This window comes from Carcharodon carcharias, chromosome 7 (genome assembly GCF_017639515.1).
Source record: "Carcharodon carcharias isolate sCarCar2 chromosome 7, sCarCar2.pri, whole genome shotgun sequence".
Lineage (NCBI taxonomy): Eukaryota > Metazoa > Chordata > Chondrichthyes > Lamniformes > Lamnidae > Carcharodon > Carcharodon carcharias.
The window spans coordinates 889,788-914,481 of record NC_054473.1 but is presented as its reverse complement, the minus strand read 5'-3'; the positions used below and the strand labels follow the sequence as shown (position 1 = coordinate 914,481).

At 48.9% G+C, this 24,694-nt stretch overlaps 1 protein-coding gene across 2 annotated transcripts; it reads right to left on the bottom strand.

The window, feature by feature from the left end:
• Positions 1 to 385: 385 nt before the first annotated feature.
• Positions 386 to 23,060, bottom strand: LOC121279572 (cytochrome b-c1 complex subunit 1, mitochondrial). 2 transcript variants are annotated; one of them, XM_041190692.1, is made up of 14 exons: positions 22,930 to 23,060; positions 19,393 to 19,533; positions 18,531 to 18,617; positions 17,572 to 17,701; positions 16,330 to 16,528; positions 12,257 to 12,336; positions 11,325 to 11,440; positions 9,845 to 9,988; positions 5,942 to 6,102; positions 5,320 to 5,405; positions 4,883 to 4,971; positions 1,817 to 1,892; positions 943 to 1,026; positions 386 to 652 (listed from the first exon to the last, which is right to left on the bottom strand). In XM_041190692.1, the coding sequence occupies exons 1-13, from the start codon at positions 22,987 to 22,989 to the stop codon at positions 962 to 964; spliced, it is 1,434 nt and encodes a 477-aa protein (XP_041046626.1). In that variant the 5' UTR covers positions 22,990 to 23,060; the 3' UTR covers positions 386 to 652; positions 943 to 961. The 2 variants fall into 2 exon arrangements, with proteins under 2 accessions (XP_041046626.1, XP_041046624.1); XM_041190690.1 differs by lacking the exon at positions 386 to 652 and having other exon boundaries at positions 750 to 1,026.
• Between the last annotated feature and the right edge of the window lie 1,634 nt (positions 23,061 to 24,694).

Here is a 24,694-nt window from a genome sequence, read left to right as displayed (position 1 = left end):
TGTATCTTTTTTGAGAGTGATGAAATACCTCCTTAAGTATCTGCCACTGCCTCCCTATGCTGGGGCCTCAACTCTTTACAATTTATATCAATGACTAGGATGAAGAGACCGAATGTCATGGTTGCTAAATTTGATGACACAAAGATAGGTAGGAAGTTGTGAAGAGGACATAAGTCATCCGCAAAGGCACATAGTTAAGTTATGTGAGTGGGCAAAAATTTGGCTGATATAATGTGGGAAAATGTGAACTTCTCCACTTTGGCAGAAAGAATAGAAAAACAGCAAATTATTTAATTGGAGAGAGATTGTGGAACTCTGAGGTACAGAGGGATCTGGGTGGTCCTGGTGCATGAATCACAAAAAGTTAGTATGCAGGTACAGCAAGTGATTAGGAAGGTAAATGGAATGTTGTTTATTGCAAGAGGAAAGGAATATAAAAGTAGGGAAGTTTTGCTACAGCTGTACAGGGCATTGGTGAGACCACATCTGGAGTACTGAGTACAGTGTTGATCTCTGCATTGAAGAAAGGACATAATCTCACTGCAGAGGCTGAGTAGAAATTGCAGAGTGAGGGACCCTCTCAGTCCCACAGCACCCAGGGTCCGTGTCTCATCATTCAGTGAAGCTCGCCCCTCCAGCCTCTGTTAAACACCTACACAAAGATGCACCAATTTAATTCCACAGCACGGCCAGTGAACAAATCAAGCTGGGCTAATGAATTCTGCTGCAGTCAATGTATCACAACCAGGTTTTCAGTGAGACAGGCAGCTTTAATGGAACTTTTAATTATATATGTTCTGTACAGTTGAGTTATAAAGTCTCAGTTTTATCAGAATCTCCTACATTTCAAACGTTCTCCACCATTTAAAATTTACAGCACAAAACCAATGATACAAAACATCTCCTGAGACACAGGATTCAAAGCAGGAATACCCCAATCACCTTTGTTTCTGCACCTGGCTCACAGACGCAGCCAGTACATGGCACTCCGGATCCTGTTATAATCTGGTAACTGCTCAATTGGACCTATCACAGAGACAGAAAACATCAGTTAATGAACGGCAGAGATGAAAATGTCAATATGAGTGCTGTGAAATATCGGAGACCCAGGCTTGTCTCTGTTGTGCGGCATCGTTCTCTAATTCTAATTATAAAGACACTCAAAGAACTTGGCATCTCTATGAGTGCTACATGTATCCTAGGACACATCTCAGCTCCAGGACATTGCTGAGGGTGTTCCTCAGGATAGTGTCCTAGGTCCAACCATCTTCAGCTGCTGCATCAATGATCTTCCCTCCATCATAAGGTCAGAAGTGGGGATATTCACTGATCATTGCACAATTTCAGCACCATTTGCGACTCCGCAGGTACTGAAGAAGTCCATGTCCAAATGCAGCAAGACCTGGACAATATGCAGCCGTAGGCAAGAAACATTCACACAACAGAGGTGCCAGGCAATGACCATCTCCAATAACCATCACCCCATACATTCAAAATAAAAACAAACTCAATAAATAATCCTGAAACAGAGCCATGGGATTGCAGCAAGTCCTGGATACAGGGAATCTGAACAGCGACACTCTCCCATACCCTCCCTATACCACACCTTGGATCTCAGGATCTTCCATCTCTGCATTATAATTGCTGCTCCTCTCCAATCTGTTCCTATGTCTTTAACACCTACCCTCCGTCATTCAACCTTGTGACTATTCTGCACTGAGGCCCTGGCCCCTCACCTCAAATAGCCCAAAATATGCAGACACTAAAGCCTACAGGCAGTGAACTGTGGCTGCTCAACGAAAAGGATTTAACTTACCGACTGCAGCAACTGCGGGACACTTGTCGTAGATGTAACGGTTACAAACATCACGCAACGTCTTGGCATCAACGGCCTATGCCAGGAAACAATGCACAAAGCACAGTTATACAGTATAAAACGGGATGGGAATGAGGAGACAAGTGCGGGCTGACAGGTCCCCAGGTTCTGACGGACTTAATCCTAGGGTCTTAAAAGAAGTGGCTAGTGAGATAGTTCATTTCCCAAAATTCCCTAGATTTGTGAAAGGTTCCATTAGATTGGAAAATAGTGAATGTAACTCCTTTATTCAAAAAGGGAGCCAGAAAGCAGGAAGCTACAGGCCAGTTGGCCTAACATCTGTCAAAGGGAAAATGTTAGAAGCTATTATTAATAGCAGGGCACTTAGAAAAATTCAAGCCAGTCACACAGAGTCAACATGGTTTTGTGAAAAGGGACAATCACGTTTAACTAATTTATTAGATTTCTTTGAAGAAGTAACATGTGCTGTGGATGAAGGGGAACTGATGGATGTGCTGTACTTAGATTTCCAAAAGGCATTTGATAAGTTGCCACATCAAAGGTTATTACGGAAAATAAAAGCTCATGGTCTAGGGGGTAACATATTAGCCTGGATGGAAGATTGGCCGGCTAACGGGAAGCAGAGAGTTGGCATAAATGGATCTTTTTCTGGTTGGCAAGATGTAATGAGTGATGTGCTGGGGCCTCAACTTTTTACAGTTTATATAAATGACTTGGACGAAGGGACCGAAGGTATGGTTGCTCAATTTGCTGCTGACACAAAGATAGGTAGGAATTTAAGTTACGAAGAGGACAGAAGGAGGCTACAAACAGGTTAAGTGAGAGGGCAAAGACCTGCAAATGGAGGATAATGTGGGAAAATGTGAAATTGTTCATTTTTGCAGGAAAGATACAAAAGAAGCTTATTATCTAAATGGAGAGAGACTGCAGAGCTCGGAGATGCAGATGGATTTAGGTATCGAGTACATGAATTGCAAAAGGCTAGTATGCAAGTACAGCAAGTAATTAGGAAAGCTATAGAATGTGGGAGGCGATGGCACAGTGGTATTACCACTGGACTAGTACTCCAGAGACCCAGGATAATGCTCTGGGGATCCGCGTTTGAATCCCGCCACAGTACTTGGTGGAATCTGAATCTGAATTCAATAAAAATCTGGAATTAAAAGTCTGATGATGACAACAAAACCATTGCCGATCATCATAAAAACCCATCTGGTTCACTATGTCCTTTAAGGAATGAAATCTGCCACCCTTACCTGGTCTGGCCTATATGTGACTCCAGACTCACAGCAATGTGGCTGACTCTTAAATGCCCTCTGAACAAGCAATAAATGCTGGCCTAGCCAGCAACGCTCACATCCCATGAACAAATAAGAAAAAATATTATTTACTGAGAGAGGAATTGAGTACAAACGTCGGGAGGTTATGCTGAAGTACCCCGTGCAGTCTTGGTCTCCTTATTTAAGGAAGGATGCAAATCTGTTGGAAGCAGTTCAGAGAAGGTTTACCAGACTAATACCTGGAATGGGCGGTTTCTTATGAGGAAAGGTTGGACAGACTAGGCTTGTATCCACTGGAGTTTAGAAGAGTAAGAGGCGACTTGATTGAAACATTTAAGATCCTGCTGCGTCTTGACAGGCTGGATGTGGAGAGGATGTTTCCCTTTGTGGGAGAATCTTGAACTAGGGGTTACTGTTCAAAAATAAGGGGTCATCCATTTATGACAGATGAGAATTATTTTCTCTGAGGGTTGAGTGTCTTTGGAACTCTCTTCCTCAAAAGGCTGTGGAAGTTGAGTCTTTGAATATTTTTAAGGCAGAGCTAGATAGATTCCTGATAAGCAAGAGGCTGAAAGATTATTAGGGTAGGTGAGAATGTGGAGTTGAGGTGAAAATCAGAAAAGCCACGATCTTACTGAATAGCAGAGAAGGCTCGATGGGCCGAGTGGCCTACTCCTGCCCTAATTCATATGTTCATATATACAGCATGTGAATGGTAACACTGATGCAGCACTTTGATCTCTACTGAATCTGCAAGTCTCACCAGGGTCCAGTTCCACAGATACTGACTCTCACCAGGGTACAGTTCCACACACACTGAGTCTCACTGGGGTACAGTTCCACACACACTGACTCTCACTGGGGTACAGTTCCACACACACTGAGTCTCACTGGGGTACAGTTCCACAGATATTGATTCTCTCTGGGGTACAGTTCCACACACACACAGACTCTCACTGGGGTACAGTTCCCCACACACTGACTCTCATTGGGGTATGGGTCCCACACACACTGACACTCACTGGGGTACAGTTCCACACACACTGACTCTCACTGGGATACAGTTCCACACACACTGACACTCACTGGGGTACAGTTCCACACACACTGACTCTCACTGGGATACAGTTCCACACACACTGACACTCACTGGGATACAGTTCCACACACACTGACTCTCACTGGGGTACAGTTCCACACACACTGACACTCACTGGGGTACAGTTCCACACACACTGACTCTCACTGGGATACAGTTCCACACACACTGACACTCACTGGGGTACAGTTCCACACACACTGACACTCACGGGGATACAGTTCCACACACACTGACACTCACTGGGGTACAGTTCCACACACACACACTGACACTCACTGGGGTACAGTTCCACACACACACACTGACACTCACTGGGGTACAGTTCCACACACACACACTGACACTCACTGGGGTACAGTTCCACACACACACACTGACACTCACTGGGGTACAGTTCCACACACACACACACTGATACTCACTGGGGTACAGCTCCACACACACACACTGACACCCACTGGGGTACAGGTCCACACACACACATACTGTCTCTCACTGCGGTACAGTTCCACACACACTGACACTCACTTAGGTACAGGTTCCACACACACAGTCTCTCACTGGGGTACGGGCTCGAAGTTGAGTCTTTACATTAGTTGCTAATTGGCTGTAGACCAAATAGTTACACAGAACCAATATCGTAAATCACTGAGCAATACGTACATCAATCCTGGCATTCCACTCTGCCAATGAGATTCGTCGGCCATAACTGAGGACCTGGCGCCCAATATCTGCACATGTTGGTGTGGTGCCTGTGAACAAACATGTGCCTCAGTGAGCTCCAACACATCAATAGCTTTGAACATAATTCCCTGCTCTCCCCCTGTGTCATTATGGACTTATGGCTCCATCACTCTGCCTTTGTTATTGGGGTACACTCAGCCTGTGGGCACTGCCTCTGGTGGGGCCGGGGAGCCCCTTCCCATCGGTTGGGGCGGGGGGGGGAGGAAACTGAGAAAGGGTAGCAACGGACATGGAACAAGGGCAGGAAATGGAGCTAAGATACAGATCAGCCACGATCTAAATGACTGGTAGAAGAGGGCTGAGGAGCTGCATGGTCTCCTGTTATTCATAACCTCCCCAGCTGCTCTTCATCTTACCATCCAGCTGCGCGACTAAGTGTGTCTTCAGTGTATTTTTGGCTCTGGTCACCTCACTCTCAGTCACACTCGTGCAAAGATGCATCCTAAACAGAAACACAAACAAGCAACAGTCAAAATGTAAATGGGAAAACTTAATATCCACCACCCATTGACCCTCTCTCCACAACCCCCACTCCTGTCTCTCTCTCTCTCCTCCAGCAGGGTGGAGATGTGACTGAGATTTTTCTGAATCTGAGTCTCTCTTACACTTTGCAGCGTAGGTGAGTGGTCAGTGATCAGAACTTCTTACAATTGCGGAACTCTCAGAGCTCTGCCAGCCAAGATCAGACAACACAGTGACTGCACGAAGCAGAGAGCTCTGGTCTGGATCAGCCAGCGAGCTTAAACTCCAGCCCTACAATTAGTGCTACAGGACCAAACCTCTCACATATGCCAAGGCATAGACTGTATTTCATCATTTGAATTCTTCAATGCAATTAACTCCCTCTATTCCCTTATTTATAATGTTTAATTTGAATAATTGGATAACTTTAATGTTTTCATCAGCAGATTATAGTAAGTAGTGACAGACTGGAGGAGCCAGACATCCCAGGACCAGTATCAGAAGCAGGACACGCACCATTCTCCCTGGGCAAAGTGCAGCATGTCTTCAATGTTCAGTCTGTCACAGACCAGGTAAATCCCCCACAGCCCCGTGTCAGAGTAACATGTATTGAAGGACTGGAAGCTGTGACCCAGCTTATTCTCAACTGAAATCTGGGCCAGGCGACTCGACTGATTCTGCAGAGGCAAAAAAGGGAGAAATAAACACTGTACGTTGTCCCCATCAAACACCCCCAGGACAGGTACAGCACGGGGTTAGATACAGAGTAAAGCTCCCTCTACATTGTCTACATCAAACACTCCCAGGGCAGGTACAGCATGGGGTTAGATACAGAGTAAAGCTCCCTCTACACTGTCCCCATTAAACACTCCCAGGACAGGTACAGCATGGGGTTAGATACGGAGTAACGCTCCCTCTACACTGTCCCCATCAAACACTCCCAGGACAGGTACAGCATGGGGTTAGATACAGAGTAAAGCTCCCTCTACATTGTCTACATCAAACACTCCCAGGGCAGGTACAGCATGGGGTTAGATACAGAGTAAAGCTCCCTCTACACTGTCCCCATTAAACACTCCCAGGGCAGGTACAGCACAGGGTTAGATACAGAGTAAAGCTCCCTCTACACCGTCCCCATCAAACATTCTCAGGACAGGTTCTGTACGAGGTTAGATACAGAGTAAAGCTTCCTCTACACTGTCCCCATCAAACACTCCCAGGTCAGGAACAGCACAGGGTTAGACACAGAGTAAAGCTCTCTCTACACTGTCCCCATCAAACACTCCCAGGACAGGTTCTGTACGAGGTTAGATACAGAGTAAAGCTTCCTCTACACTGTCCCCATCAAACACTTCCAGGACAGGAACAGCACGGGGTTAGATAGAGTTCACTTAGGTTACATTAATGAGCCAGGCTGGCTGGTCAATCATCCACCATGCCCTGGAGTACCTGACTGCTCCAGATATCAAAGAGGGTCTGTTGCACGAACCTTTTAGCAACATAGCCTGTTGCAAGAACCTTTCAGCAACATAACCCTCTTCAAAAACTTGCATTTATCTTGCACTTTTAACATAGTAAAACTTCTCAAGGTGCTTCATAGGAGTGTTTTCAAACAAAATTTGACAGTCACATAAGGAGATATTGGGACAAGTGACAAAAAACTTAGTCGAAGAGCTATGTTTTAAGGAGCATCATTAAAGAGAGCTGGGATATAAGAGAGAGGTAGAGGTTTAGAGGAATTCCAGAGCTGAGAGTCCAGGCAACTAACTGAAGGCAAGGCTGCCAATGGTGGAGTGATTAAAATTGGGCTGTACAAGAGGAGGATTAGAGGAGTGCAGAGATCTCAGAGGGCTGTAGGACTACAGGAGGTTAGAAAGGTTCACTCGACCCATTTAAGACAGAGATGAGGAGAAACTTTTTCTCTCAGAGGGTCGTCAGTCTGTGGAATTCTCTTCTCCGGAAAGCAGTTGAGGCTGGGTCAGAGTTTATTCAAGGCTGAGTTAGACAGATTTATGATGGACAAAGGAGTCGAGGGTTAAGGGGGGCAGTCAGGAAAGGTGGAGCCAAGACCGCAACCAGATTAGCCACGATCCTATCGATTGGCGGAGCAGGCTCAGAGTGCTAAATGGCCTCCTCCTGCTCCTAAGTCCTATGCTCCTATGTTCTAGGGTGGGTGGAAGCCATGGTGGGATTCTAAATCAAAGGTGAAAATTTAAAAATTGAACCTTTGCTTCACTTTCGACAAGACAGCAGTGGCTGTGATTGCCCATCCACACAGTGATTGTGGGATGCAAGACCATCCATATGCTAAGCAAGGAAGTTAAAGATAACATAAACTAAGGCATACCAAATTGCAAAGGTCAGTGGCAGGCTGGAAGATTGGGAAACTTTTAAAGATCAGCAAAGGGTTACTAAAAAAATAAAAGAAGCAAAGGTAAATTATGAAAGAAAACTAGCACAAAATGTAAAAACTGATAGCAAAAGCTTCTACAAGTATATAAAAGAGAGTAGCTAAAGTGAATGTTGGTCCCCTGGAGGATGAGACTGGGGAGTTAATAATGGGGAACACAGAGATGGCAGAGACGTTTAATCAATATTTTGCCTCAGTTTTCACGGTGGAGGACACTAGTACCACCTCAATAGTAACAGGTAGTGCAGAGGGTATAGAGAAGGAACTTAGAACAAACACCATCACTAGAGAAAAAGTACTGAGCAAACTATTGGGATTAAAGGGTGACAAGTCCTCAGGACCTGATGGCCTACATCCCAGGGTCTTAAAGGAAGTGGCAGTGGGGATAGTGGATGCATTGGCTATAATATTCCAAAATTCCCTGGATTCTGGAAAGGTTCCAGTGGATTGGGAAAATGCTAATATAATGTCCTTATTCAAAAATGTTGGGGGTGGGGGGAGGAAGACAGAAAGTAGGAAACTATAGACCAGTTAGTTTAATGTCTGCCCTTGGGAAATTGTTGGAATCCATTATTAAGGAAATAGTAATGGGGCATTTGGAAAGTCAAAATGCAATCCATCAGAGTCAGCATGGTTTTATGAAGAGTAAATCATGTTTGACTAATTCGCTGGAGTTCTTTGAAGATGTGACAAACAAAGTGGATAATGGGGATCCTGTAGATGTAGTATATCTGGACTTCCAGAAGGCCTTTGATAAGGTGCCGCACACAAGATTAATACACAAGATAAGATCACACGGAGTTAGGGGTAATATATTAGCTTAGGTAGAGGATTGGCTAACCAACAGAAAGCAGAGAGTGGGAATAAATGGGTCTTTTTCTGGGTGGCAAGCTGTAATTAGTGGGGTGCCACAGGGCTCGGTCCTTGTGCCCCAACTATTTACAATCTATATTAATGACTTGGATTCAGGGACAGAAGGTACTAAAGCTAAATTTGCAGATGACGCCAAAATAGATGGGAAAGTAAGTTGCAATAAAGAAATAAGAAATTTACAAACTGATATGGACAGGTTAGGTGAATGGGCCAAAATATGGCAGATGGAGTTTAACGTGGATAAGTGTGAGGTTATCCATTTTGATCGGAAGAACAAAAAGGCGACTTATTATTTAAATGGAGAGAAACTTCAGAATGCTTCAGTGCAGAGGGATCTGGGTGTCCTCGTGCATGAATCGTTGAAAGCCAGTGTGCAGGTACAGCAGGTAGTAAGAAAGGCAAATGGAATTTTGGCATTTATTGCTAAAGGAACAGAGTATAAAAATAGGCAAGTGTTGCTGCAACTGTACAAGGCATTGGTGAGACCGCACCTGGAGCACTGTGCACTGTTTTGGTCTCCTTACTTGAGGAAGGATGTAGTTACATTGGAGGCGATTCACAGGAGGTTCACTAGATTGATTCCAGAGAATCTTATGAGGAGAGATTGAGCAGTTTAGGTCTATACTGGCTAGAGTTTAGAAGGATGAGAGGAGATCTAATTGAGGTATATAAGATGCTAAAGGGGATAGACAAAGTAAACGTGGAGTGGATGTTTTCCCTTGTGGAGCATTCTGGAATGTGAGGCTATAGTTTTAGGCTAAGGGGCGGTAGATTTAAACCAGAGATGAGGAAGAATTACTTTTCTCAAAGGGTCATGAATCTGTGGAATTCACTACCTCGGAGTGCAGTGGATGCTGGGAAACTGAATAAATTTGAGGAGATAGACAGATTTTTAATTAGTAACCGGTTGAAAGGTTATGGGGAGAGGGCAGGAAATTGGAGTTGAGGCTAGAATGAGATCAGCCATGATCGTAATGAATGGTGGGGCAGACTCAAGGGGCTGAATTGCCAAATCCAGCTCCTGGTTCTTATGTTCTTATATGATGAGGGCCTGTCTTTGGGTCTCAGAGTCCCTCCTGCTGCTGCTGCAAGAACAGAGGAAGCTCCCACTTCTTCATTTATACATAGCTACTCACCGCCCCTCCCCCATATGTGCGGTCCCAGTTTCCGATGAGTGTGCTGGCAACCGAGAGAGGGACCACGTCAGGATTGGACGATCCAACTCCCTCCACAGCAATGGCAATGTGTGCTAATGGCAGAGCATCATCCCGCACAAGAACCTGAAATCAAGAAGGGGAGTGTTCAACCTCACAACAAAAAGAGTTTTCAATCCCACCCACTGAAGCCACAGGCTGCTGCCAGGGTGACTGTAGGTATTTAACTGTGTGGATCAGTGAGGCCTATTTTGCCTCACCCAAAGTCCACCAATGTACAGAAAGCACTGGATGACGACCAGGGGTGAGATTTTGGAACTTGCAGTTGCGGAAGTGACCATGCACACCCAAGGAATGAAAAACTTCAATCGTCCACCGTCTGCCTGTATATTAGCCTCAATCCCAGCCGCTTGGCCAGTCCATTCCACACATTCCCCAGGTTCTGTGTAATGCTGATAAACCAGTGCTCTACTTACATCTTCAGCTGAAGCCAGTCTCGCTGGTTCTAGAATTTGTTTCAATCTCTAACACATTACAGCTTCAAATATTAATTCCCTTTAGGTTCCTCCTAGAATAATCTGACTCGCTTCCCCACCAGTAGCCAATTCCGGCTCCACACACCCCACCCCGTTGCCAATCCCGACAGCTCAGCCACTCCCCAGTAGCAAATCCCAACCCCCTGACCCTTCCCCAGTAGCCAATCTCAGCTCCCCCCCAGTAGCCAATCCCAGCCCCTTGGCCGCTCCCCAGTAGCCAATCCTGGCCTCTCGCCTGCTCCCCAGTAGTGAATCACAACCCCTCACCTGCTCCTTTGTAACCAATCCCGACCCTCCACTCTTTCCCCAGTAGCCAATCCTGGCCCTTTGCCCGCTCCCCAGTAACCAATCCCGACCCTTCACCCTCTCCCCAGTAAACAATCCCAGTTCTTCCCTTTCTCCACACATTTCCATTCTCCTATTTCCTAACAGCACTATGGGGTACCTGCACCACAGGGACTGCAGCGGTTCAAGAAGGCAGCTCACCACCACCTTCTCAAGGGCAACTAGGGATGGGAAATAAATGCTGGTGTGCCCAGCGACACCCACATCCCATGAACAAATTACATTTCAAGGTTCTGGGTCCAATCTCCTTTCCTGATTGGGAGCCTGAAGCTACCTTCCACACCCCTCCCCCAGGGATCCCATCTCCACCTTATTCTCAATCTGATCCTGCAGGCCTGTGTCTCAAACTGCATTCCCTTTCTCTGGCTGGTGTTTCCAACCAAGGCAGCAGTCAAATGTAATGCCCCCAACTGTTGCCTCTGTTTAAATCAGCGAATGCGGTACAGTATGGAGATGGAAACTGGGATCTTTCTGTTCCAGGTTCAGTACCGTTCAAGGCAGGGAACAGGAGAAGTGACCAACAGGCAGATGGGAGGGTAGACCGACTGGTTAGTGACACCAAAGAACTGGCCGATACTGACCTGACTTCCAGTGAAGCGGCAAGGAGCCAGCACAGGGACCACATCATTCTCGTACTTGAAGGAAACTCCTCCAAAGTGCTTGCTAGCCAACCCCATCACCTCGTCATGGTGAATACCTGGGGGTGGGAGGTGGAAATAAAACAGAGCCTACACTGTAATTACCCCCCAAACACAATCACCCCACATACAATGAAATTACCCCTGAAGCCTTGTAGTTTCTTCACTTTACATTGTAATTACAAATCATAGAATGATACAACACAGGAGGCCATTCAACCCATCTTGTCTGTGCCAGCTCTCAGAGATATCCAATTATTCCCACTCCCCCATGTCTTTCCCCATATCCCTACAAATGTTCCCCTTCACATATTAAACCATTTCTCCTTTCGAAAGTTACCTTTTTAAACATGTATTCTTTCATAGACTGTGGGCATCACTGGCGAGGCCAGTATTTGTGGCCCATCCCTAAATGCTCTTGAACTGAGAAGGTGGCAAGGCCATTTCAAAGGGCAGTTAAGAGTCAATCACATTGGTTCCATCGCCCATTCAAGCAGCGCATTCTAGATCACAACAACTTGCTGTGTAAAACGTATTCTAGTTTTTCATTTTTTGTCAATTTACCTTAAACCTGTGTCCTCTGGTTACCAACCTTTCTACCATTAGAGAGTTCTTTATTTACTCTATCAAAATCCTTCGTGATTTTGAACAACCCTCTTAAATCATGCTTTAACCTTTTCTGCTCTAAGGAGAGCTACCTCAGCTTTCCAGTCTCTCCATTACCGAAATTCTCATCTTTGTTACTATTCTAGTAAATCTCCTTTGTACCCCCCACCCCCACCCCCCCCCCCAAACACCTTGATGTCTCCCCTAAATTCTGGTGCCGAAGATTGGAAACTATACTCCAGCTGAGGTCACAGCCCATCATTTCTCACCTCCTGAAGCAGCCACAACCATTCGGGGAGCTTTGTAATGATTGGTCATGAACTCTTCGAGATTGCTGCGACTCAGAGACCTTTACAGCAAACAGAAAATATATTAATCAGAAGAAATAATCAATCTGGTGATTATCAAAATGTTCAAAGGCTAACACCAGAACTTCAATTTGGCAAAAAGTTTGTGCTACTGGTGCCGGAGAGACTGCCAGGTTTGTGCCAAAGAGTGAAATTAGATCTAGTTTTGATCAGATTTGTACTGATTAAACAGGATCATAGCCTTTTCTCCCCATATGATAAATGTCCAGCAGCTTTATCAACTGTGCAAGAAATGTTTCCACAACACCCCTTACCCCCTTGCCCAGCTTTTTGCTGTATGCCAGCCCACGTTATTGGACTTCTGACTGATTATGTCGTCGTGAAGCCACCTGGGATGTTTTTCTTCATTAAAGGCATGAAATAGATTTAGGGTTTTGACGTTGTTGAAATCAACCTCATAAAATGTCACAATTTGATCTAAAGATACCATTTCTGGTTTACAAAATCAGAACCAAAATCAGGACACTCCTGTGCCCACACAAGACAGTAGGAATGCTTACATGGCCTCACTGCCATGTGTTAGAAAGACAGTCACACAGCAGTCCAGTCCCTCACCTCAATCTAGTCACCCTTTTTGGAAGCTGCAACTGGGCATTGGACAAAGACAGGTTCAGACTGTGAACAGCTTACCGGCCAATGTTCCCGCTAAGTTACCCAAAACCATTTAAAGGGACCATGCACTGAAAAACAATGTGCTACATATAACTAAATATTAATGAAAGCATGCGATGCTCATCATCTGGCATCATGTGGAGAATGGCCAGGGCATGGGAGTATCAATACCATCAGGAAAGAAAACTGGAGAGAGAGTGACTGAGAAACAGAAAAGCTTGCAAGAGGTTTGCAAATTGGAAGTGAGTGTCAATCTGCTGTCCTTACCTGGTCTGGCCTACATGTGACTCCAGCCTCAGCAATGTGGTTGACTCTTAAATTCCTTCTGAACGTGGGAAATTAGGGGTGGGCAATAAATGCTGGCCTAGCAACACCCACATGTCATCAACAAATAATAATTTTTAAAACAATTTCACATTTTCCCACATTATACTCTTATGCCAGATCTTTGCCCACTCACTTAACCTATCCATATCCCCTTGTAGCCTCTATGTACTCTACACACCTTATTTCCTACCAATCATTGTGTCATCTGCAATTTTGCAGCCATACCTTTGGTCCCTTCATCCAAGTCATTTATATCGATTGTAAAAAGTTGAGGCCGTAGCACTGATCCCTGTGACACAGCACTCATCACATCTTGCCAATCAGAAAAGACCCTTATATGCCTACCCTGTTTCCTGTTAGTGAGCTAATCTTCTATCCATGTCAATATGGTACCCCTATACCATGAGCTCTAACTTTCCACAATTATCTTTCATGCAGCAAATGCCTTCTGGAAATCTAAGTACAGTACATCCACCAGTTCCCCTTTATCTACAGCATGTGACTCCTTCAAAGAACTCCAATAAATTGGTTAAACATGATTTCCTTTTCACAAAACCATGTTGACTCTGCCCGATTACCTTGAATCTTTCCATGTGCCCTGCTACAATGTCTTTAATATCTTTCCCACTAAGAGGTTAGTGTGCAAAATCAAAGCACATGGGATTGGGAGTAAATATATTGACATGGATTGAGAATTGGTTAGCAGACTGGAAACAGAGAGTAGGAATAAATTGATCTTTTTCGGAATGGCAGGCAGTGACTAGAGGGGTAACGCAGGAATCAGTGCTTGGGCCCCAGCTATTCACAATATATATCAATGATTTGGATGAGGGAACCAAATGTAATATTTCCACGTTTTCTGACAACACAAAACTAGCTGGGAATGTGAGTGATGAGGAGGATGTAAAGCAGCTTCAAGGTGATTTAGACAAATTGAGTGAGTGGGCAAATACATGGCAGATGCAGTATAACATGGATAAGTGTGAAATTATCCACTTTGATTGGAAAAACAGAATGGCAGAGAATTATTTAAATTATGATAGATTGGTCCACCTTAAACATTCACTCCCTCCACCACCGACACACAGTAGCAGCTGTGTGTACCATCTACAAGGTGCTCTGCAGGAATTCACCAAGGCTCCTTACACAGCACCTTCTGAACACAAGACCACTACCACCACAAGGGCAGCAGAAAGATAGGAACACCACCACCTGGAAGATCCCCCCCAAGTTACTCACCATCCTGACTTGGAAATATATCATCGTTCCTTCACTGTCGCTGGGTCAAAATCCTGGAAGTCCCTCCCTAACAGCACTGTACCCACACCACATGGACTGCAGCGGTTCAAGAAGGCAGCTCACCACCACTTAAAATCATGTCCAGTGTATTTCACCTCCACAATGCCAGAGCCTATAAGAATTGCAGATCTATATGGAAGTCCAGAGACTAAAGCAAGATCCCAATTCAACATACTTGGGAATGACTCTTAGATAGGACTTTGTACTGATGGGAACAACTGAAGAAAACTACAAAGGTTAGTTGTTTGTGGTTTTGACCTTTGCTGCACCTCACTTACCACTCCCTGATGACCTGTTCAACCCACCTACTGCCTGCCTTCCATCTCGCTGCTCCATATGGAGCTACCTTGCTGAGCAAAATCAACCAGCAACATGAGTTGAGAGCGAATGCCCTTGATGTCAAAGCAGCATTTGACGGAGTGTGGCATCAAGGAGCCCTAGCAAAACTAGAGTCAATGGGAATCAGGGGGACAACTCTCCACTGGTTGCATTCATACTAACACAAAGGAAGATGGTTGTGGTTGTTGGAGGTCAGTCACCTCAGCTCCAGGACATCACTGCAGGAGTTTCTCAGGGTAGTGTCCTAGGCCCAACCATCTTCAGCTGCTTCATCAATGACCTTCCTCCTTCCATCATAAGATCAGAACTGCGGATGTTCACTGATGATTGCACAATGTTCAGCACCATTCGCGACTCCTCAGGTACTGAAGCAGTCCATGTCCAAATGCAGCAAGACCTGGACAATATCCAGGCTTGGGCTGACAAGTGGCAAGTAACATTCGTGCCACACAAGTGTCAGGCAATGACCATCTGCAATAAGAGTCCACCATCTACAAGGCACAAATCAGGAGTGTGATGGAATACTCTCCACTTGCCTGGATGAGCACAACTCCAACAACACACAAGAAGCTTGATAACATCCAGGGCAAACCTGCCCACTTGATTGGCACCCCATCCGCAAACATTCACTTCCTCCACCACCGATGCACAGTAGCAGCAGTGTGTCCCATCTACAAGATGCACTGCAGAGAAACTCACTAAGGCTCCGCAGCACCTTCTGAACCCACAACCACTACCATCTAGAAGGACAAGGACAGCAGACAGGGGAACACCACCACCTGGAAGTTCCCTTCCAAGTTACTCACCATCCTGACTTGGAAATATATCACCGTTCCTTCACTGTCACTGGGTCAAAATCCTGGAACTCCCTCCCTAACAGCACTGAGGGGGTACCTACACCACATGGACTGCAGCGGTTCAAGAAGGTAGTTCACCACCACCTTCTCAAGGGCAGCTAGGGATGGGCAATAAATAGTCAGCGAAGCCCACATCCCATAAATGAACAAAAAGAATAGGGAACATGGGAAGCCACTAACAAGTTCCTTGTGATAAACTCCACCTGTGGAATGGCAGGTTTTGAACTACCACGGTGAGAGTGGTCCTTGCTAAACAGTCCAGGTCAGGCCAGGGCCTCTGGTGCCTCAGTAAAAACCCTTAAGCATTTGTGGAAAGATAAAACAATGCTGCACATCATCGAGGGGTGTCCCCTCGACAGACTAAGTGCCGAATAATCACCTTAAACTCAACAAATGAGAAGGCTATTGCTTGGCTTCAGGGATTTGCATTCACTAAATAAATAACCAATTTCTCTACGGCAATTAGAAATGGACAACAAACGCTGGCCTTGTCAGCAATGCTCACACAAAAAAAAAACAAAATATAAAACACCCACTCACTTGACATTCTCAGTGGGCCCCATCACTGTGTAACCAAGGGGGGTACCCTGGAAGGCAGCGGCATGAAGATAATCAAAGACCACCTCCTCCAGGTTCCCGTCCATCTCCTGCATCTCCTGCAGGATCAGCTTGCGTCCATGTTCCAGTTCAGGTTCTGATAGTGAACTGTTCTGTATCAGATCACCAACAAGTTCCATAGCTGTGAAAGGGAAATGCATCAGTTTAACTTGCCCTGTGTGAGTTGTTTAACCAGCAGCGTGCAACTAGTTTACAAGAGGCAATAACTAGCATAGTATGAGCAATTTAACAGAGACATTAACTAGCTGTGACACCAGTTTAATAGGGCACTAACTAGCAGAATTTGACCAGTTAATCTGGCAGTAACTGGTTGTGAAAGACCAGGGCAGTAACTAGCAGAGCTTGATCAGTTTAACACAGTAACTAGCTGTGTGAAACCAATTTAACAGGGCAGTAACCGGCAGAGTGCCATCAAGACATTCACGGATGGATAAACTCTTTTCTGCAAGTGATATTCGCCCTTCCCCCTCTTTACTCACTGTTCACATGTGGCAGGGTTAGAGTTTCCATTGTAACCAGACCTCCTCCCTGTCTCAATCTCACCAAGGACAAATGCATAAATATAAATTTAATACAATGTTTACCACCAATCCTTTCAACCAACTGGTGGGGGAGTAACGGCTGAACCAATTCTCTCTCTCACATTTTCATCAAGATTTTTACAGACAGGGGATCTTATCCTAGGGGACCTGGACCCACTGACCTATGGGTTAAGGTCAATACTGGGGACCCACTGACCTAAGGAATAAGGCCAGCACTGTAAACCTACTGAGACCAGCCAGAAAGCTCCCAAAGGCTGGGAGTTGCAACTGGGAAGTTCAGTTATCTGCTGGTGCTGCATTCGACCACCCAAAGTTCTGTTAAATTCTATATGTTTCAAACGAATCTCGGGCAAAATGTCACATGTTAAAATGCTGAAGGATTCACACAATTAAATACAGTGAAAGGCTGTGGGAAAGGAGCTAAATGAATGGCTTTTTCAAAGAACTAGCATAGGCACAATGGGCCAAATGGCCAACTGTGCTGCAAGACTCTGTGCTAAATATTCCCTCCAGCTTTTGGCAAAGGAAATTGAGTTTGTATCAATGCAAAGCCTGGTTACAAATAAAAGCACAAAATAAATATTCAGTTTATCCACAAAAATACTGTTGGAATGTTCAGCACCTTTTGGTAAATCCTTGGCCAATGACTTCATGTAGTAAGCAGTCTGCTCTCGAGAGGTGTACGCACTCAGGTGAGCCCCTCGGCTCTCCACCTCCTCCTCCAAAACTGCCTGAGGATGTTTCTTGGTTCCCTAAAAACAGTAAGGTTTAACATTTCAAACCAGTTTTCCAAAATATTTGATTGTAACCAATACTCCCCCTCACACCCAGTTCATCCCTAAACATTGCTCTGAGGAAGATTCTTACGGACTCGAAACGTTATCTCTGTTTCTCTCTCCACAGGCGCTGTCAGACCTGCTGAATTTTTCCAGCTTGTTTTGTTTACATTTCAGATTTCCAGCATCCGCAGTACTTTGTCTTTACATCGCTAAACATTGTTGCACGTGCCCCAATTCTCCACCACCGAGCTCAGGAGGCCATCCATCCCATCAAAGGTTGCAAAGAGCAACTCAGTAAGTTCCACTCACCACACTGTTTCCCCAAAATCTTTGTATTTTTTCTCCTTCAAGTATTTATCCAATTTCCTTTGACAGAAATTGGTATCCACCCCCCTACCAGGCAGATCATTCCGAATCCTAACCACTCACTGTGTAAGAAAGGTTTTTATGTTGCATCTGAGCCAATCACCTCGAAACTGTGCTCACAAAAACAAAATGCTGCAGATGCTGGAAATCTGAAATAAAAACAGAAAATGCTGGAAATGCTCAGCAGGTCTGGCAGCGTCAGGGGAGACAGAGCGCTAACGTTTCACTCAGAATCCGGCCCCTCACAGACACAGGGGACACACAGACCCCGCTTCCTCCACCCCCCCTCCCCCACCCACACACACATACCCACACACACAAGGCGACTCAGACCCCCCCTCACGCACAGGAGGCACTCGGACCCACCCACCCTTCCCCCACACACAGTGGGGTTTCGGACCCAGTGCCCCCTCCCCCCCACCTCCTGTAGCCCTACCTTCAGGACCACATGTTCCAGAAAGTTTGAAACTCCGTTATTTTTCTGGTTCTCGTATCGGCTGCCGACCTCGATCCACACACCGACCTACACAAGGAGATCAGAGTCAGAGGAGCCATTCAGAAACACCAATGCTGGGCCTCACCATGACACATGGAGCATCATCTACTCTGCTGAGCTCAGAAGCTGCGGTGAAGATGCACAGTGCTGCTGGCCACAGAAACATTGAAAACTGGGGCTGAACTAGCTGATCACAGGGCCTCTGGGCCAAGAGGATAACTCAGACTCCAGCTCACTGCCCAACAGCAGCTGCTAAAACACAGCAGTTCACGGGTCTTGAGTGAAGTCAGCATCTGTCAGTCAGCTGCAATGCCCTCCACAGTCAAACAGCTCACTGAGACTCAATGTCCGAACTCTCTCAAAAAAACTGGCCATTTGGGAGAGGGATGGAAGAGTGGCAGGAGCATATGGAGCTTGGAGAAAGGAGGGGGAAAGATTGTCCAGAAAAGAGGAAAAAATGCTGCAGATACAGAAACAAATCAAGTTTAACTCTGAGGTGCTAGAGGCAAGCTAGCTAACCTTCTCCCCACCCACCCACCCACCTCCCCACACAGAGGAATAACATCGACACCCCCCCACACAGAGGAATATCACCCCCTACCCCCCCCACACAGAGGAATATCACCCCCCACACAGAGGAATATCACCCCCTACCCCTCCCCACACAGAGGAATATCACCCCCTACCCCTCCCCACACAGAGGAATATCACCCCCCTTCCTCCCCTGAGGACCACCATTCAGCAAAGTGCAGTGCTTTGAAGGGGCGATACTGAAGAATGGAACAGCAGTAACCACACTCACCGTGCATGTGGGATGATCAGACTCCTCCGTGGCAACTCGCACCCCATTGTCCAGTGTTGAGAGCTTGGTGTCTGGAATATTTGCGATGGCTTCAGCGTAGGAGACAGCGCTTTGAAAACGCTTGGCTCCAAGCAGTGTCGGCTAAGCAGGGGAAAGACACAGCAGTGAGCTCGGCATGGACTTACCCCCACAACTCCCCTGATAGGCTTATCACCCCACCCTGAGACACCCAGTCACCCAATACAGACTCACCTACACATCCCGGGAACCCCGCTCCCCCAGCACTATTGCCGGAATGTTGTCAGGACCCATAGCTTTTGCTGTATCCAGTGCCTCCAGCCGTTTCTTGACATCTGATATCACGTGAAGTGAATCGAATTGCTGAAGACTGGCATCTGTGATGCTGGGGACCTCTGGAGGAAGCCGAGTTGGATCATCCACTTGGCACTTCTGGCTGGAGATTGTAGCAAATGCTTCAGCTTTATCGTTTGCACTACTGTGCTAGGCTCCTCCACCATTGAGGATGGGGCTGTTTGTGGAACCTCCTCCTCCAGTGAGTTGTTTAATTGTTCACCACCATTCACGACTGGATGTAGCAGGACTGCAGAGCTTAGATCTGATCTGTTGATTGTGGGATTGCTTAGCTCTGTCTATCACTTGCTGCTTATGCTGTTTGGCACACAAGTATTCCTGTGTGGTAGCTTCACCAGGTTGACACCTCATTTTTAGGTATGCCTGGTGCTGCTCCTGGCATGCCCTCCTGCACTCTTCATTGAACCAGGGTTGATCCCCTAGCTTGATGGTAATGGTAGAGTGGGGGATATGCTGGGCCATGAGGTTACAGATTGTTGTCGAATACAATTCTGCTGCTGCTGATGACCCACAGCACCTCTTGGATGCCCAGTCTTGAGCTGCTAGATCTGTTTGAAATCTATCTCATTTAGCACGGTGGTAGTGCCACACAACATCATTCCTTTCAGACTTGGATAAAACTGAGTAGCTCGGCCATTTCAGAGTCACCCACATTGCTGTGGGTCTAGAGTCACAACATAGACCAGACCAGGTAAGGATGACAGATTTCCTTCCCTAAAGGACATTAATGAACTTTCTCGCCTCGCCTCCCCCACTCCCCCCCTCTCTCTGCCCCCCCAATCACCCCCTCCTCTCTCTCTCTGCCCCCCTACCCTCACATCCCCTCCCCCAGCCCACCCTCCCCTCCCTCAGGCCCCCCTCCCCTCCCCCAGCCCCCCTACCCTCACATCCCCTCCCCTCCCCCACTCTCCCCTCCCTCAGGCCCCCCTTCCCCTCCCTCAGGCCCCCCTCCCCTCCCCCACTCTCCCCTCCCTCAGGCCCCCCTTCCCCTCCCTCAGGCCCCCCTCACCTCCCCCTCCCTCCCCTCCCCTCAGGCCCCCCTCACCTCCCCCTCCCTCCCCTCCCCTCAGGCCCCCCTCACCTCCCCCTCCCTCCCCTCCCCTCAGGGCCCCCTCACCTCCCCCTCCCTCCCCTCTCCTCAGGCCCCCCTCACCTCCCCCTCCCTCCCCTCTCCTCAGGCCCCCCTCACCTCCCCCTCCCTCCCCTCTCCTCAGGCCCCCCTCACCTCCCCCTCCCTCCCCTCCCCTCAGGCCCCCCTCCCCTCACCTCCCCCTCCCTCCCCTCCCCTCAGGCCCCCCTCACCTCCCCCTCCCTCCCCTCTCCTCAGGCCCCCCTCACCTCCCACTCCCTCCCCTCCCCTCAGGCCCCCCTCACCTCCCCCTCCCTCCCCTCCCCTCAGGCCCCCCTCACCTCCCCCTCCCTCCCCTCCCCTCAGGCCCCCCTCACCTCCCCCTCCCTCCCCTCCCCTCAGGCCCCCCTCACCTCCCCCTCCCTCCCCCCCTCAGGCCCCCCTCCCCTCACCTCCCCCTCCCTCCCCTCCCCTCAGGCCCCCCTCCCCTCACCTCCCCCTCCCTCCCCTCTCCTCAGGCCCCCCTCACCTCCCCCTCCCTCCCCTCCCCTCAGGCCCCCCTCACCTCCCCCTCCCTCCCCCCCTCAGGCCCCCCTCACCTCCCCCTCCCTCCCCTCCCCTCAGGCCCCCCTCACCTCCCCCTCCCTCCCCTCCCCTCAGGCCCCCCTCACCTCCCCCTCCCTCCCCTCCCCTCAGCCCCCCTCCCCTCACCTCCCCCTCCCTCCCCTCCCCTCAGGCCCCCCTCACCTCCCCCTCCCTCCCCTCCCCTCAGGCCCCCCTCACCTCCCCCTCCCTCCCCTCCCCTCAGGCCCCCCTCCCCTCACCTCCCCCTCCCTCCCCTCTCCTCAGGGCCCCCCTCACCTCCCCCTCCCTCCCCCCCTCAGGCCCCCCTCCCCTCACCTCCCCCTCCCTCCCCTCCCCTCAGGCCCCCCTCCCCTCACCTCCCCCTCCCTCCCCTCCCCTCAGGGCCCCCCTCACCTCCCCCTCCCTCCCCTCCCCTCAGGCCCCCCTCACCTCCCCCTCCCTCCCCTCCCCTCAGGGCCCCCCTCACCTCCCCCTCCCTCCCCTCTCCTCAGGGCCCCCCTCACCTCCCCCTCCCTCCCCTCTCCTCAGGCCCCCCTCACCTCCCCCTCCCTCCCCTCTCCTCAGGCCCCCCTCACCTCCCCCTCCCTCCCCTCTCCTCAGGCCCCCCTCACCTCCCCCTCCCTCCCCCCCTCAGGCCCCCCTCCCCTCACCTCCCCCTCCCTCCCCTCCCCTCACCTCCCCCTCCCTCCCCTCTCCTCAGGCCCCCCTCACCTCCCCCTCCCTCCCCTCTCCTCAGGCCCCCCTCACCTCCCCCTCCCTCCCCCCCTCAGGGCCCCCCTCCCCTCACCTCCCCCTCCCTCCCCTCTCCTCAGGCCCCCCTCACCTCCCCCTCCCTCCCCCCCTCAGGCCCCCCTCCCCTCACCTCCCCCTCCCTCCCCTCTCCTCAGGCCCCCCTCACCTCCCCCTCCCTCCCCCCCTCAGGCCCCCCTCCCCTCACCTCCCCCTCCCTCCCCTCTCCTCAGGCCCCCCTCACCTCCCCCTCCCTCCCCTCTCCTCAGGCCCCCCTCCCCTCACCTCCCCCTCCCTCCCCTCTCCTCAGGCCCCCCTCCCCTCACCTCCCCCTCCCTCCCCCCCTCAGGCCCCCCTCCCCTCACCTCCCCCTCCCTCCCCTCTCCTCAGGCCCCCCTCCCCTCACCTCCCCCTCCCTCCCCTCCCCTCAGGCCCCCCTCCCCTCACCTCCCCCTCCCTCCCCTCTCCTCAGGCCCCCCTCACCTCCCCCTCCCTCCCCTCCCCTCAGGCCCCCCTCCCCTCACCTCCCCCTCCCTCCCCTCTCCTCAGGCCCCCCTCCCCTCACCTCCCCCTCCCTCCCCTCTCCTCAGGCCCCCCTCCCCTCACCTCCCCCTCCCTCCCCTCTCCCCTCTTCCCTCTTCCCCTTCGTTTGACCTTCGGGTTGTTTGGACCCGGTCTCTGTCCCGAGGACCCGGCTCTCACTCTCACCCTGTACCCGGTGTCTGAGCCTCTGCTCCACCGGGCCCGGGTCCCCTGCTGCCGCCCAGAACTCGGTTACTCACCCTCCCGGCTCGAAGGAGCGCGGACCCCGCTCGGAAAACACCCGCCGCCGCCGCCGCCATCTCCGTCCTCAGTCACCGGGAGGATGCGCGCGCAGCTTCGCAGCGCCACCCCGCGGCCTGGCGGTGTCACTACTCCCAGTGCAGCGCCTCCCCGCGGCCTGGCGGTGTCACTACTCCCAGTGCAGCGCCACCCCGCGGCCTGGCGGTGTCACTACTCCCAGTGCAGCGCCTCCCCGCGGTCTGGCGGTATCAGTACTCCCGGTGCAGCGCCGCCCCGCGGCCTGGAGGTGTCACTGGCCCCGGCGCAGCGCCACCCCGCGGCCCGACAGTGACAATGTTCCCGTTGTAATAACCTTTGAAGTGGCATTTTATCAAAAGCCTTCTAAAAAGTGCAGCACATCCACCGGTTCCCCTTTATCCACAAAACTTTTGTCTCCTTCGAAGAACTCCAATAAATTGGTTAAACATGATTTCCCTTTTACAAAACCATGGTGACTCTGCCTGATTACCCTGAATTTTTCTAAGTGCCCTGTTATAACGTCTTTAATAACAGCTTCTAACATTTCCCTATGACAGATGTTAAGCTAAATGGCCTATAGTTTCCTGCTTTCTGTCTCCCTCTCTTTTTGAATAAAGGAGTTACATTTGTTATTTCCCAATCTAATGGAACCTTCCTCAAATCTAAGGAACTTTGGAAAATTAAAACTAGTGCACCATGTATTTCACTAACCACTTATTTCAGGACCCTAAGATGTCCATCAGGACTAGGGGATTTGTCAGCCCGCAGCTCCAACAGTTTACTCAGCACCACTTCCCTGGTGATTGTCATTTTCCTAAGTTCTTCCCTCCCTTCCATTTCCTGAATTACACCTATTTCTGGGATGATACTTGTATCCTCTATAGTGAAGACCGATACAAAATACCTGTTCAATTCATCTGTCATCTCCCTACTTTCCATTATCAATTCCCCAGATGCACTTTCTATAGGACCAATGCTCATTTTGTTAACTCTTTTCCTATTTAAATACCTATTGAAAATCTTCCTATCTGTCTTTCTATTTCTAACTGGCCTTCTCTCGTACCCTAATTTTTCCCTTCTTATTAATCTTTTGGTCATTCTTTGCTGATCTTTATATTCCATCCAATCTTCTGACCTGCCACCCATCTTTCTGTAAATATATGATTTTTCTTTAAGTTTGATACTGTCTAACTTTTTTAGTTAATCATGGTTGGTGGGTCCTCCCCTTGGAATTTTTCATTATCGTTACAATGACTTCTTTCCTTTATCATTTCTCATCTTCACCAAAACCACTTCTACATCCTGGTTTCCTGAACTTAGGTGTCCCTGTCTAATGGGCTAATACCATCATTAATTAACAGGGCCAGTCCTCCACCTTTTCCTAACTTCCTGTCCTGCCTAAATGACACGTACCCTTCAATATTCAGGTTTCAATCTATGTCATCCTGCAGCCATGTCTCTGGGATGGCTATCAGATCATTTTTGTTTCTATTTGTGTAGTCAGTTATTCACTTTGGACATAAGAGCCGGAAGCAGAATATTTTCTAAAAGGCATGAAACTTCTAAATGTTGATGTTCAGAGGGATTTGGCTGTACTCGCACAGGGAGCACAAGGTTAGTATGCAGGTACATCAAGCAATTAGGAAGCCAGTGGCATGTTTGCCTTTACTGGGGTAGGCAGGAGGTCACAATCAGATCAGCCTTGGTCTTATTGAATAGCGGAGTTATGGCCTACTCCTGCTCCTA